The 16,608-nt window shown below is 31.8% G+C and overlaps 1 protein-coding gene across 1 annotated transcript in view; it reads left to right on the top strand.

The window, feature by feature from the left end:
• LOC126886296 (uncharacterized) overlaps positions 1 to 16,608 on the top strand; it is a 106,235-nt gene that overhangs the window by 74,868 nt on the left and 14,759 nt on the right. Inside the window, exons 8-9 of the mRNA XM_050653168.1 lie at positions 12,247 to 12,356; positions 15,370 to 15,640. Of these exons, the coding sequence (XP_050509125.1) occupies positions 12,247 to 12,356; positions 15,370 to 15,640 (381 nt within the window). The remainder of the gene's footprint in view (positions 1 to 12,246; positions 12,357 to 15,369; positions 15,641 to 16,608) is intronic.

Genomic DNA, 16,608 nt, shown 5'->3' with positions numbered 1-16,608 from the left:
TTTGACATTTATGTCAAATTTCCGGTAAAGGTTTACAGACTTGTCACTACTGGCGTTCGCGAATTTGTAAATATCCCCTCTACGTACGAGCTCACAGCGGATACGCTCTGAGCTTCGCTGGTGTCGCTCCTAGAGGTTACTAATTCAACTTTTACCGGTAATTTTTAAATTTATTATTTAATTGTTATCGCTTAATATTTACAACGCAAAAAAGTAATTAAATTGTAATCGATTTTTTTAAGATTGTTCTAATCATTTTGACGTTCTATTGATAAAATATCAATTTCTTACTTCGGATACTTTGACAATAATCGTGTAGATGGCGCTAAGATTATAATAGATTATTTATAATTAGATATTACGGAACATTAAAAAAACTTAATTTCAGTATTTAAAAAGTAAGTATATTTAAGGTAAAAATATATACCACAGGTTTGACCAACTAATATTGTTTATAATTCATGTTTTTAATTTTAATTTTAAATTAATCACTTTGACATGTATGCCAAATTTCCGGTAAACGTTTACAAACTTGTCACTACTGGCGTTCGCGAATTTGTAAATATCCCCTCTACGTACGAGCTCACAGCGTATACGCTCTGAGCTTCGCTGGTGTCGCTCCTAGCGGATTACTAATGCAACTTTCACCGGTAATTTTTAAATTTATTATTTAATTATTATCGCTTAATATTTACAACGCAAAAAAGTAATTAAATTGTAATCGATTTTTTAAAGATTTTGCTAATCATTTTAACGTTCTATTAATGAAATATTAATTTCTTAGTTCGGATACTTTCACAATTATCATGTAGATGGCGCTTAGATTAATTTATAATTACATATTACGAAATATTAAAAAAACTTAAATTCAGTATTTAAAACGTAATGGTAGGGGAGCAAAGTATGCTAAATATGCAGTCACTCGAGCGCTTTGGGGACCTATTGGGTTGTGAAGAGTAGGTCCTAAAACCAAAAAAAGTTAAGTAAAATTTTCCATTTTAGTGGGCGCTTGCCATGTTTTAATTTAATTTTCCATTTCCAACAATCGTTTTTTCCGATTATAACGCCATCTATCCATAATTCGAAAAAATGTTTCGAATAAAAGTAACTTATTTTTACGTAAGGAATAATCCAAATCTGCAATAAAAAATGAGTGCTCCTATTTAAGATTTTTAAGTAACCCTCCACCCCACTTCCGTGGGGGTCGTGTTTGATGCCATTCGATAGATTTTTCAAAAATATTGAATAAGTGTATTTTACAGTTTTTCGATCTGATGTTCATTTCGCGAAATATTGCGGGATTCGTATTTAAAATATTAAATTTACCCCCACCCTTCTCAAATGGGAAGTCGTGTTTGGTATCATTTGATAGATTTTTAAAAAATATTGAGCACATATTTTTTAGTTTTTCGATGTGTCATTCATTTCGCGAAATATTCGCTATTTTCTTGTGAAACTTTCGAGACTCACTTATTTCCTTACGCCCGGCTTAAATCGTCAGATTTTTGAAATATACACTCTTTTGCATGTACTTAACTTAACTGATCCTAATCTGACAATTTCGAGTTTTTTTAAGGATAGATTTTTTTTCGGGCTACCCTTAACGAACTCCCCATATGATAATCTGACGCGCTCGAGTAACTGCACAAATCCCTGCTTGGGCTCCCCTACCATAAGTATATTTAAGGTAAAAATATGCACCACCGCTTTGACCAACTAATATTATTTCCTATTATATATATGTAACGGTTTTAGAACGTCTTTCGACGTTGTCCGATGCCTAACTTCCACGTCCTTCTATCATCCCATTGGCCATCTCTAAGATCCCTTGCACTCATTGCTTTGGTTACCCCTTCTTTCCATGTCTTTTTGGGTCTTCCTCGTTTTTTGCGGTTTGGTGGTACCCACTGCATGATCTTTTTGGGCAATCTTGTGTCTTCCATTCTTTGAACATGACCATACCAAATCAACTGTTTCCTCTCAATGTCTGTTGTTAAGTAGCCATCTATTCCAATTCGTCGTCTTACTTCCTCATTTCGAACTCTTTCCCTACGGGATATACCTAAAGATCTTCTAAACACATCCATTTCTACAGCTTCTAATTTTTTTCTGTTGTTCTCGGTTATTCTCCAAGTTTCTGCTCCGTAAAGTAGGCTGCTTTTAATAAGTGTTTCATAGATATTGTATTTTCGCTGTATTCCTATTTCGGAGCTCCAAAGTATTCCATTTAGGCAGCCAATTGTTCTTCTAGCTTGTGTTACCCTTTTCTTTATTTCCTCATCGTCTTTTCCCGTTCTATCGAATATTACTCCCAGGTACGTGTATTCACTACAGGATGTGATTTGTTCATTATCCTCTAGTTCGATATTGGATAACTCAGCTCCTATGGGTAGGTATTTAGTTTTTTCCACATTAAGTTCCAAGCCCCACTGTTCATATTCCTCCTTTAGTTTTCTTGCCATATACTGTAGGTCGTCTTTATCATTAGCTATGATCACTTGGTCATCAGCAAATTGTAAGGTATATAAACAAACCTCTCCGAGGTCTATACCCATACCGTGGCATTTACATTTCCACTGGTTTAGTGCTTTTGCAACATATATCTTGAACAAAGTTGGTGAAATACAGCAGCCCTGACGCAGACCCTTGTTAACTATGAACTTTTTAGATAGTGTGTTGCCAATTTTTACTTGTGATGTAGAATTTTCATATAGATTTTTTAAGGCGTTGACTAGAGTGTAGCTGATGTTAGTTTTTTGTAGTGATTTCCACAATTTAGTCACAGGAACGCTGTCGTATGCTTTACGGAGGTCAACAAACATGAGATGGATCTCTTGATTGGTTGCTGATTTTTTTTCAATTAATTGTTTTAGGCAGAAGACATCTGTGCAAGTCCTTCCAGCGCGGAAACCAGCCTGTTCTTCTTCTTCTTGTTCCCTATACTCCATCTCAATGAGATTTCTAAGAATGCGCCCGTACACCCGGCTTAGTGTACTAGTTACCGATATTCTATAATTATTTCCTATTAATGATTTTAATTTCAATGTTTTAAATTAATCACTTTGACATTTATGTCAAATTTCCAGTAAAAGCTTACAAACTTGTCACTACTGGCGCTCGCGAATTTTTAATTATCCCCTCTACCTACGAGCTCATAGCGTATACATATAATAGGACTTTTCAACGCTTCTCATTTGTTTCAAGCTTCTGTCATATGTTGTATAATCCGTGTATAATATTAATATGCGACATATTCGAGCTTCTGTCATAATATGTCGTATATGTTGGTAAAAGAATCAACACAGTGGATATCTCACTGGGAAATTAAAAAAAAAAGTAAAACACCATGTGCTCTTTTGTTAGTTTATCATAACCTCACATAGTACATGGCATATGACATTAATGCCTGGTTGCACGAACATATCTTAAGCTTAAGATGTGCCTTAAGCTCAGCTTACTAAACATACGCGTTGCACCATTGAGTCTTAGATCAATTTTCAGCTTGCCACAATGGATTACCACGTGGATTGCATCTTAAACTTGTAACGGTGCCAAAGTTATTTGAAATTTCGATCCAGTTTACATTTGTAACACTTTCGTTACACCCTATATGTCATAATCGTTGGGACCGCGTTTTGCGTGGAATTGGAAATATAAGTAACTTTTATTCGAGAAGTTTTTTCGAATTATGGATAGATGGCGCTATAATCGGAAAAAACGATTGTTGGAATGGAAAATTAAATTCAAAAATGGAAAGTGCCCCACTTTATATGGAAAACTTAACTTAACTTTTTTTGGTTTTAGGACCTAATTTTCATAACTCAATAGGTCTCCAGTCCCCATAACGCTCGAGTAACTGCAAATTTAGCATACTTTCCTCCCCTACTATAATAACTAGCAATATATTTTATTTATTATTTATTTAGGTAGTTTTTAAACAAGCTATCCGTAGATATTAGAGGGGAAATATTTCTATATCAACTGATATTATATACATAGAAGACAATTCCTCAATTGCACATAAAACAAAAGCCCGGTGAGCTTTTTCATTGTCAATTGGTATGTTTTTGTGGAGCCATACAATGATCTTGTTATGTTATACAATCCGGAAATGAAATTATAGCAACACAGTGCACGTAGTGGTATAATCAAAATTCAAATGTCAAAAAGGGTTTAGAAAATGGCAGTTTTGTATAACAGCCGCAGGAGAATTTATATTCGTATTTAGCTATGCAGAAAACCTAAAAATAGATGCAAATTTTGATTGACTACAATTTTACATTACACTGTTTTAAAATTATTTAAATAATTTTAATGGTTTTGAATTGTTTTTTATCCTCATATACACTGGAGTACGACATTTTGGAATTTTGAATTATTGCTGGTCACCTTTTATTCGCGGTGTGCAAGTACTTGAAAGGGAATTGAGAAACGATCGTGCGCGAATAGCGGAGAAATATTGCAACTTTCTTAAATAATTCATATTGTTAATTGAAATTGTCAAATTGACGTACATTTCATATCTACTGTCATTGAAGAAGAAAAATGATATGTTGCTCCACAATATTGATATGATATGCAATTATTATATAAAGGTAAATTTAATTAATTGTATTTTGATTGCAGTACTGCATTTTAATAACTAATTTGACAGGACAATTAGGCCTTGACAATTATCCAGTAACCAGGACTAATATAATTGGCCAATATAATTAAAAGTGCGAATATAGTTGCAGAGCGTAGAAATAGGTGTCGCTTTGCCGAACTTGCACGGTCCCAATACGTCGAAATAACATGCATATTATGGTACAAAAAAAGGAATAAATTCGTTATTTCGTAAGCAGGCAATTTTAAGGAAAGATCCCGAAACAGGTCGCTTTTTATTTTTAAATTATGATTTTTTGACATAATATATATCATACTAGTGATGTCATCCATCTGGACGTAATGACGTATCGATACTTTTTTTTAAATAAGAATAATGGTTGAGTGCTAGCTCATTTGAAAGGTTAATAATTCTCTATTCAGTAATATAAACATTAACATCATTTTTATATAGTATTTAACTATTCTAACTGGGAAATAAGCCACAATTTAACTTGAAAAAATAATTTTATTAACGTTTCGACTTCCACATCGGACGTCGCAGTCAAAATACAAAATAATAATAAATTAAACAAAAATGTTGTTGCTTAGTAAAAAATTCTTCTAATATTTTATTTAATCTGACTCATAAATTAATTGACTCAAATAGAAAAATTTATGCTATTTATATAATTCAAAATACATTTTACTGCTGTCAGAAAAAAAAATGTTTGACGTTTCTTAGCCAAGATTTTTTCTTTCTCGTTACAGGTACCTCTTTTACCTTCGATCTTGCTTTCTAATATTACCTGGAGCTGCTCAAATTCCCAGGGCTATGATGCGACGAGGCGGTCGCATCAGGCGGCATCACAAGCGGGGCGGCATAATCAGTAAATAAAAAAAAAATTGTCAGATTGTGTAAAAATGTTGTCAGAAACTATAGGAAGAATGGAAAGTTACAGACAATATGGCCAATCACCAAATGAAAATTTAATGAAATTGCACAAAATTTTTATATAAATTTCGAATTTCCAGCTGAAAATGAAATTCGAGCCAGGAGAAAAAAGCTTTTATTTGACTACGAAAAATCTGTGGACGAGCTCTTAACAGATGAAGCTAAATTTAAAATAAATTTGTCCATCTATATTTTAGACATTGCCGTTAATTATTTGATTGATGGATTTTCGCTTCTAGAAACTCATAATAAAAATTTTAAATTTTTATATATTTTTAAATTGGGGAAATAGATGATGAAACACTAGAAAAATATTTATGAATCTTCATTCAATACTTTCAATAGAAAAAATCTGATGATATAATGATCTAAAAGAATTGCGTGATTTATTTTAAATGATTCCATATTCCATGAAACCTTTAAAGGTTTGCCAAAATGACCTAATTTCTTTATACCCAAATGTAGTTGTAAACTAAGAATTTGATTAACAGTCCCTGTCTCTGTAGCTAGTGGTGAAAGACGTTTTTCAAAGTTAAAAACTATTCAACATATTCAAATAAACATTATAGAGATTTTCAGGGACTTTTGGCCCTCGCTAATAATGTAATCTTTATTCTGTATTTAAATCTTTCAAAAATACTAATTAGTTTTCTCAGAATTCGAAAAACAAATGCATTTAAAAAGCATTGCAAGCAAATTTTGCACCTACCACTTAATGTAGTGTTAATACATATTTAATTTAATTTAAAGTATGTTTTGTTTTTGAAATAAAAGTTTTCGTTCATTGTGTGTAATTTCTTGTAATAAAAATAAAAGTTTAGTTTCAATAATATTTAAGGGGCGGCATTTCGAAGACTAGCATCATATTGAAACGATTTACCGCACGGCTCTGCAAATTCCCATTGGCGCATTATGTGTCCTAGACGCATTATGACGTCTTTTTAATTTTGATAGTATTGACCAGATGAGTACGTGTGTTTATTATTTTCAGTATTTCTTCATTCGTAGTTTCTGCTAGTCCAGCTTATTCTTAACATTCGGCGGTGCATTCATATTTCGAATGAATTCAATTTGTTGACGTCATACTGTTATAATGTCCAGGTCTTACAGCCACATAATAGTAATAGAGACCACACATAACACTTTAGTGTTCTCAATCATATTGTGAATAAAGTCAATAATTAATATATTGACTTTTCATAATTTCATAAATATCGACCCTATTTAATTTTGTGATAAATAAAAATTAATAATTTATTCTAAAGTTGTTTCGACCCATTTATTTTTTCTAACGAATTGTTTTTACCATTCAGTTTACACAAGTTAAAAATTCACTTGGAAAAATTTTCTATAGCTGGCTGTACACCATTAATTACGTTAAGTAAAATTTAATAAAAAATTCTGGCTTGGTAAAAGGTATATTAGTTTAAAAGCCCCTATAGGGCTACAAACATAGAAACAAAACGTTTTCGCTCTATAGCAAGAGCATCATCAGTGTTACAAGAACATGGTGAGCTAACCAAGAAATACAAAGGTCAAAGCCTTTCAAAAACAGACTAAAAGTCGTATATAGTTGCCAATGACAAAATCCAAAGCATGGATAAAATGCCTATGGCTACGGCCCTAGGGCAACATATGACTCCCACACGTGGTAAGTGGGTCAAAAGGTAACATTAGGTCATTATGTTACAACTACAACAGGTGACAGGCAACTAAGAGATGAGACTTCAAAAACGAATCTGATTAGCTTATCTATCTTATCTTAGATTCGCTTTTGAAGTCTCATCTCTTAGTTGCCTGTCACCTGTTGTAGCATAATGACCAAATGTTACCTTTTGACCCACTTACCACGTGTGGGAGTCATATGTTGCCCTAGGGCCGTAGCCATAGGAATTCTATTCATCCTTTGGATTTTGCCATGTTGGCAACTATATAAGACTTTTAGTCTGTTTTTGAAAGGCTTTGACCTTTGTATTTTTTGGTTGGCTCACCATGTTCTTGTAACACTGATGATGCTCTTGCTACAGAGCGAAAACGTTTTGTTTTTATGTTTGTAGCCCTATAGGGGCTTTTTAAACTAATATACCTTTTACCTAGCCAGAATTTTTTTTATTAAATTTTAAGTTAAAAATTAACAGTCAATCATAAATGACTATAATATTATCGAATAACAGATAAAAGTTTACCATAATAAGTTTACTTCTTTTAGGCTCATGACATTTTAGGTCGTAAGAAGTTACAATTGGTGTATTTTAATATTACACTTTTTATGCTGAACAAAATTATTTCGTAATAAAGTCGAAACAACGCCCACCGTTTGCTTGCGTAAGCCTGACCCAACGCTCCAGTTAAAGGTTAATTTGACGAAAACTTTACTTCAGATTGTAATAACTTCGACTTTTTATATATCTCGAAATATCTTATATAATACTCTTATAGCCTGATTATTCGTCTTGTTATTATTTGATACATCGTAAACTCATTTTAAATAAAAGCGGTTAATATAGGTAAGAGAAGTAAAAGTAAGCTTACTTAAAGTCAGTTTAATATTACCTCAGACGACCGATTTCGCGTACTATAATTTGTTATGCATCGTCAGGTCTCCGGTAAGGCAATTAAGCGCTACAAATACAAAATTGACAGAATTAAGGTATTGTCAGGTGAGAATTATTACTTAATTACGTCAATATTAGATGGTCACAGTTTTAGCCACAAGAAGCTTGTGTCTTGTCACCAAGCGCGGCTCCTCCTTAGGGTCAATTGGTCAATGACCCCCCTAAAATAATCTCATAAAAATACCAATTTTATTAAAAATATCTTTTATCTAAAACTTCACTCTGAAATATAAAATTCTCTCTCAGCAGTCTGCATTGGCAAAACAAATATAATAGATATAATAACGTCGCGCCTCGCGCTATACACAAGCCCGTGGCTGGGCCGTATTTTAAATTGTCTATATACAGTTCTTATGGCTTATGGACAAATGCATGTAAAATAGAAAAGAGACGGCAGATAGCAATTTCGTGGGCGAGAGTGGGAGTGACCTTTCCGTCGTATACCTCTAGTAGAGTCGACGGCCTCACGTTTAGTTAGTTACCGTCTGCTGACCGCACTTCACGGCAGGTCTATATCGATCGCGGCGTATTTGCGTAATTTATTTTGTTTTGTTGGATTTTTTTGTGATTGTAACAAAAACAAGATGAGTGTTGTTGACGAAATAATTGCCTTAAAATCTGCTGGAACACTAAATTATGAACGGCGGCTTGAGAAAAAAGAAAGTGGTCGACCAAAACCAAACATGAATTTAAAACAAACAACAAAGGATAGGGGTAAGGACATTCAAAGATATTTTAAAGAATCAATGTACAATTTGTGTGATTGGATTTGTGGCTGCAGTGTGAGAAATGCATTTTTTTGCTATCCGTGTTTACTGTTTTCGAATGACGCTGTATGGGCGAAAAATGGAGTAACTGACATTAAGCATTTAAAAGTGAAAATTACAAAACATGCCTCTTCAACTACTCATATAAATTCATCAATGAGTTACGCAAGTTTAGGACGTGTTAACATAAGACAGCAACTTGATAGTGTATATCGTAAATCTGTGCATGACTTTAATGAATTGGTATCTAAAAATAGGTATATTTTAAACAAACTAATCGACTGTGTAAAATTTTGTGGAGTTTTCGAAATTGCATTGCGCGGTCATGACGAAAGTGACAGCTCCAATAATCGTGGAATTTTTCTGGGCCTTATCGATTTTGTTTCTGAACTGGATTTAATGTTTAAAGAACACATTGAAAAAAGTACAGTATTTAAAGGAACATCGAAAACAATTCAGAACGATATTTTAGAATCAATGTTAGCCATTGTGCATACTCATATCATGAAGGAGATTGGCCAGACAAATTTTGTGGCCATTCAAGTAGATGAGACCACAGACAGCTCCAATAAAACGCAGATGATTATCATATTGCGATATGTATTAACTGGTATTGTACATGAAAGATTTTGGAAATTTGTTAACCCCCTAGGTACTACAGCACAACATTTAACTAATGTAATATTGGAAGAACTTCAATTATTAAAAATTAATGAAGCACCTGAAAAATTGATTGCCCAAAGTTACGATGGTGCATCAGTCATGAGCGGTAAACTGGGAGGAGTACAAACAAAAATTAAAGAAATATACCCAAATGCACACTTCATTCACTGCTATGCCCATCAATTTAATCTTATCCTCCAAAAAGCGGCGAGTCAACACAAACCGATAAAAATATTTTTTGCAAATTTACACGGATTTTCGTCCTTTTTCGGCCGATCTCCAAAACGTACGATGGTTCTGGATAGAGTGGTTAAAGTAAGGCTACCTAAAGCTGCGCCTACTCGATGGGCTTTCAATACAAAATGTGTTGAAATTGTATACACTTATAAAGATGATTTAAAATCTTGCTTAGAGGAAATTATTGATGAGGAGCAAGATGGTAACAATATAAATCAAGCAACTGGTTTAAAAAGACATTTGGAAGATGAGCATTTTTTATTTTGGTTAAATTTTTTCCATAAAATAATGCCCCATGTTGATATATTGTTTAAACAATTGCAAATGCGAGACATTGATGTTATATCTGTCAAAAATTGTATCCTGTCTTTTAACAACAATATCCAAATAATTAGAAATACTATTTTGGAATCAGAAGTACCAAGCACATCAACAGCAAAAAAAAGAAAAACTACTGCAGAGGATCCAAAGCGACGAACTGCACTTGAAATTTGTGATATTATTATATCTGAAATAAATCACAGGTTTAGTTTCAATGATCATCTCATGATTTCACAGTTATTCTACATAGAGAAATTTGAAGCATACACTACCAACTTTCCGCAAAATATTTTAAAAATGGTGACGGCTAATTATCCCACAGTGAATATTTCCAAACTAAAATCGGAACTTGAAGTCTTATATTGTCGTGAGGATTTTCGCAATAGTGCTGGTGCAGTAGCCATACTTCAGCTTTTTATTAACATGAATTTGTCTGAAACATTTTCTGAAGCAGTGAAGTTATTAAATATTTTGTGCACACTCCCTATGACAACCGTGGAAAGTGAGAGATGTTTTTCTACTTTAAAAAGAGTAAAAACATTCCTGCGTAATACGATGGGACAACCTAGACTTAGTGCCTTGTCTATGCTGAGCATCGAGAAAACGCTTGTCAAGAGCATTCCAAATTTCAATGAGAAGGTCATAGACTATTTTGCAGAACTAAAGGATAGAAGAATTGACTTAAAATATAAAAATATTTAAAGTAAGTTTCGTTTTAATAAATTTACAATTTATTATACTATAAATATTCCTATCTATATATCAGTCAATAACCTGTTCATACCATTTTTCCTATATTTTTTAAAAGATTTACTCTAAAAAAAGACAAATTTAATTTTCGGAAAACTAGGGTAAATAGTATTGAGTTTTATCTAAGTCTGTATTTTTTATCTAAAATATAAATGCTAAAAGATCTTTTAAATACTTTAAAAAATCAACAGTTTGAAGTTTTCAAACCAAAATGACCCCCCTGAAGATTGACCCACGAGCCGCCGCTGGTGTGACTATGTTTTTGTTTTATTTTGATTTAGCTATCTATCTTTCTTTTAATATTCCTTTTTTTTTGTATAAATTTTTGGTTCCCTTGAGGTAACCAGTGGCGCCCAATATTTTATTTTTTTAATTTGACATCCTTATTTTGGTTTTTCTATTTTTTTTTTCATTTCTAAGCTAATAAGAGTATACTAACAACATCCCTTAAAAATCCACCCCACATCTCTTCCGAGCTACTAGGCCATGTCCTTCATTGTGTAACATCCCCTAATATGGCATAACAACATCTTGTCAAAATTCTATTTCTTTTTCATGTTATACAAATGTCACCCTCTTTTGGGGCATGTTACAAACTTCGTCTCGGTTAAGACGTGCTTAGATAAAAATCAAAAATTATGGATCTATAAGCTGAGCTTAACTAAGCTGGAGCTTAAGATTTGCTTAAGAGAAGAGCTTAAGATGGTGCAACCAGGCATAAGTTGTCTTCACAGAACATTATTTTAGACTACATATTACCAACAGTATAATCCGTGTATAATATTAATATACGACATATGACAGAAGCTCGGAACAAATGAGAAGCGTTGAAAAGTCCTATACCTAGACTGCGCGCTACCATCTAAAACTAAGTGACGATTGCTACAGAGAAAACTGAGACTATTAAGTGGGAAGTCTCTTTCTAATCAACGGGGTTTATCCAATGACGTTGGGTTTATCGATCACGTCACTTTCCCACTGTCGCGGATTTGATGAACAATAAACATGAACTTTTAATGGGTTGAAATGGTCAATAATTATTATAGTTAGATTATCAGACAATTGTGGTATTGTAATATCACCCTGTACAAAAGATGTGTTATTCAAAGAAAAACATATATCATTCATTGAGGTTGCGAAAGTTCATTCTAATATATAAGTAAACGCCCGATGATATCATCATCATTATTATTGTAGTAGGTCGTTACTGTTATATGTAAACACATTGTTATGGTTAGTCGTTGATGGAGGCGATTGTAAATATAATGTATTTGAACTAAGAGAGTTTTAATTAATTACGACCTAGAAGACAGTAACAACACCTATTTATTACATGGCTGATCCTGCAGATTAGAGGAGGTCTTCTGATAATGGACACTGCAAGTTGGAAACGGAGACGTCGAAGATGGACCAGGACGAAGATGCAGAGAACCCAGTGAACAAAGACACAAGTGGAAATAAAATGTAAGTAAGAATGTCTATCTTTATTAAAAATGCTTCCCTCGTTTTTATATTGTTATTGAACATTGAATATTTATCTTTGCTGATTTTTGAATAATTTCGATTTTTTTTTTAAGAATATCTATGAATTTTGAAACATGAAGTGATTTTGAATTGAATATTTTTATCGAAGTTTATTATATATGCTATTCTTGAATTTTTATTGAATTTTGAATTATTATTAAATTTATTTGAAAAATCTCTATCCGATTTCGATTTTTAGTACGGTTATTTTTAAATATTGTATGGAATATCGAATTTTTTCCAAAAAAAATTCTATCGAATTTTGAGATTTGCACTGATTTTGAATATTTTTATCTAACTTTTGCATAGGCTGTTTTTTCATTTTGAATTGAATTTGTATCGAATATGTATACTATTATTGAATTTTTATTAGCCATTTTGTTTTTATTATTGATATTTATTGATTCTATAGATACATTTTCATCGATTTTGTGTTAAATTTTGTATGATATGAACCTGAATTAATAATTTTTGTGTGATATATAAATGATTTTTTTTAATGAATAATGATTAGTGATGACATACGTTAATATAAGAGCTTAAGACAAACATTGCTATAAGCAAGAGATTTATTTTTAACGAACCGACCTGATGAGTCGAGATAAGGAATTTGAAGAAGAACTATATAGATTAGAAGAAGAACTAACAATATTATAAGCTAAATATTATGAGGCAACTAGAGACAATAAGAAACCCACTGCTCTTGTCAAATTAGGAAGGTACTAATGATTTATAGAAGCTTGAAAGCTTATTAGAGACCCACTCTGTGTTTTGAGAGTACCTATTTTATTCATGATTATTCGTGAATAAACAACGGCCTCAAAGCAAGGGATTGAGGTTGTGATATTTTTAGAAGAATTTGAACCGCATAAAATACCTATTTCGTGTTTTGAGTTAACTATACCACCTTAATGGTGCGTACAGATCAGGGCGAAAATTCGGGTTAATATTGGCGGAGAACTAAGACATCCGAGTGAAACCTCTTTTATTAAGGTAAAACGAAGGTATCGGAGCTAGTATATGAAGTGATGATTATGTTATATGAAATGATATATGAGATAAATGATATATTATTGTTATATGAAATATGTATATGAAGATGAATTATGTACACTGTAGAAGTGCTATTATATGAAGAAAAATGAATTATATGAGTTGTAGTACCAGACAAGAAGAAAAGAAAGAAAAAAGAGAATTTTATTAAAATATGTGGGAAAAATGAAAGAAGACACATAAAAATTGCAAGAAAACAAGCAGAATTAAGAATAATATACTAATCAAATAAGTAGCTAATCATTGAATTGTGTTTAAGAATTAAAGTTGTAAATTTTTTTCTCTAAAGTAACGTAAATTATAAATAACTTATTTTTAAATGTGGATAACGAATTCAGGTTAAATTTTCGCGGAAAATGGAAGTGTTTGATTTAAGGATAGACAATATCTTACAATAGTGTTAGTAGATAGTAAGTAAAGGGACGCAAAAAGTGAAGTTTTTAGAGAGATTAAATCTTTATTATAGGTACAAGAGAGTTATTAGAAGTTTTTTTAGAGACACATATTAAAAGTTTTAGAGAGATTACATTTCTATTATAGGTAAAATATTTTAAAGTTAGTAAGGCGTATATAAATAAATCAAAATAAGACTGAAATAATAAGATGAAATAGTAAAGTAACGTTAAATTCTTTTTTATATACCATTTAATAGAAGTTTAGGTAATATTTAGCTTAGCTTAGGAAGTATTAAAGTCGAGATTTTATTACAATTAGATTAGTTACGGCTTATAGGCACTAAAAGACTATTTAAAAGTTAGGATCAATTTCATTCACTGTGGACACTGTTTTGATGAAGTGAATTAGTGAACGAAAAAAAAAGGACGAAAAGACACGACGTGAAAGTACGTGAACTAGTAATAGGTTATAAAATACCAGTTTTAGTATAGGGAAAATATGAACTTTTGTGTAAAATAGGAAAAAGAATATACATGTTTAGGGGAAAATCGATTGATCTGAAATGTACCATGTTACAGTTAGTTAGCATAGTTAGGAAATTTAATTTTTCAAAATAGTATTAGGTAACCATAAACATTTTTGTAAAAGGGAAAGAGGAGCATCACATTTTAAAAATATGTAATTTTAACAAAACGGGGAGGTGTGGTATTGTAATATCACCCTGTACAAAAGATGTGTTATTCAAAGAAAAACATATATCATTCATCGTTCGCCCTTGACCAAGGCCGAGCGTGAGGTTGCGAAAGTTCATTCTAATATATAAGTAAACGCCCGATGATATCATCATCATTATTATTGTAGTAGGTCGTTACTGTTATATGTAAACACATTGTTATGGTTAGTCGTTGATGGAGGCGATTGTAAATATAATGTATTTGAACTAAGAGAGTTTTAATTAATTACGACCTAGAAGACAGTAACAACACCTATTTATTACACAATCATTATTTAATTCATATGAACAAATTTCACTCTTTTTAAGCTTTTTTATAAATTTTGGCAATAAGGGGTAGTGTTCACCCTTAAAAAATAAAAAGCGCCCGTTGGCACAATATAGAATATAGATGTTTAAGTAGAGGGTAAGGTGAACTTAATCCGAAATTTTTATGCAAATCGATCTATTCTGTAAAAATTGCAAGGTCCTAAGGACCCTATTTTAAGGTTCGTTTCTTGGACAAATATTAACTTTTCTAAACCGATTTTTGTAATTTTTAAAATAATTCATGTCGCGGTGGTTATCTCCTATTATCGAATTTGATTTGAAAATTAGTTGTGCATTTTTTATAAACCTATTTCACCACCAACGTGCCCTATAATTAAACGTTCTTTTAATATGTGACATTTTCGACATGCTTTTAAATACCTCAGATTATTTTTATTTTTTGAAGATATGCTGTTTTCGATTAAAGTAAAATCACAGTTAAAAGCTAAATGTTTTTTTAAGGCATAGATACCAACACCCTTACTACTATATAGATAATAATTTTCTAAAGAAGTACGTAGAGAGCAAAAAACTTCTCGACAATGTTCTTGAGATGACCAAGACTATCGGCAAAGATGCAGTCATTAATGCTCAAGATGTAAGTGAAGCTATTAATCAATTGTATAGTTTGAAGCATAATGGGAAAAAAATTAAAGAACTATACAATTGTCAGAAAAATTCAAGAACCGAAGAATTTAAAAACATAGAATATATTCACAAAGTGCCCTGTAAGGTTAGTATTTTTTTATTGATATTTCTATATTTATTAATATAGAGTTAGTTTCAATTATTCAATTTGTTTATCTCGGAAAGCAATTAGTGTTTAAACAACTGTACTTGCCCAAAGAGTCACTCTAGCTAGACCTAGATGTATTTTGTAAATCGCAATCGATTCTTTGAGGCTTCATTTTTAAGATAATATATTAAAAAAAAACTTAATTTAATAGTTATTTATGTACCAAGTCAGTAAAGTTCAGATGAGTTCGATAAAGAGTCTTTACTGACGTGGTGCATACAAAATTTTATCGCCAACAATTTGATATTGGTTTTAACACTTACTTACAATTTACAATAAGAATTTTTTAAATTTTAGACGTAATAAAAATTTCATGACAGTCACAGTGATGCCTTTCGCATGATGGCCGCTTTCGATTTTTAATCGATAGTTATCAATATTGAATAATTACTAATAGTGCGGCCGATATGTGAAACAATTGCACATTTAATGATACAAGCATATAATTTGCACCACATATACTACACATATAAAGGTTCAAATTTAGATATGAGGCCATCTCAGATTTTGTCTTTTACAAAAATGGCGGGCGTTCAAAATGGCGGCTATACTTATGTGTTTAATAGTATACGAAAAGTCCGATTTCAACCAAATTTGGTATATAGGTTTTCTTTTTGATTTACAAGAGGGATATGGTTAACCGGAAGAATCGGTTTACCAGAAGTTGTGTTTTTACTGGTTGTTTATGTAAAAATATGTTTTTTTTTCAATTTTTCCCTCTGTATATATTAATTTTTCAAAAAGGTAATACCGCAATTGAAAAGAGCGTAAAAATATTTTGTAGAAAATATTTTGAACTTTTTAGTAATGTTAATTATCATTTAATAAATGCATAACGTATCATCACAAGTACCTATGTGTGGCAAATTCGTGCAAACATTATAAGAATTATTGTGCATTTAATG

The sequence above is a fragment of the Diabrotica virgifera genome, chromosome 6, assembly GCF_917563875.1.
Source record: "Diabrotica virgifera virgifera chromosome 6, PGI_DIABVI_V3a".
Taxonomy (NCBI): Eukaryota; Metazoa; Arthropoda; class Insecta; order Coleoptera; family Chrysomelidae; genus Diabrotica; species Diabrotica virgifera.
Note: the sequence above shows the minus strand (reverse complement) of the source record. Positions and strands in the feature narration are given on the sequence as shown.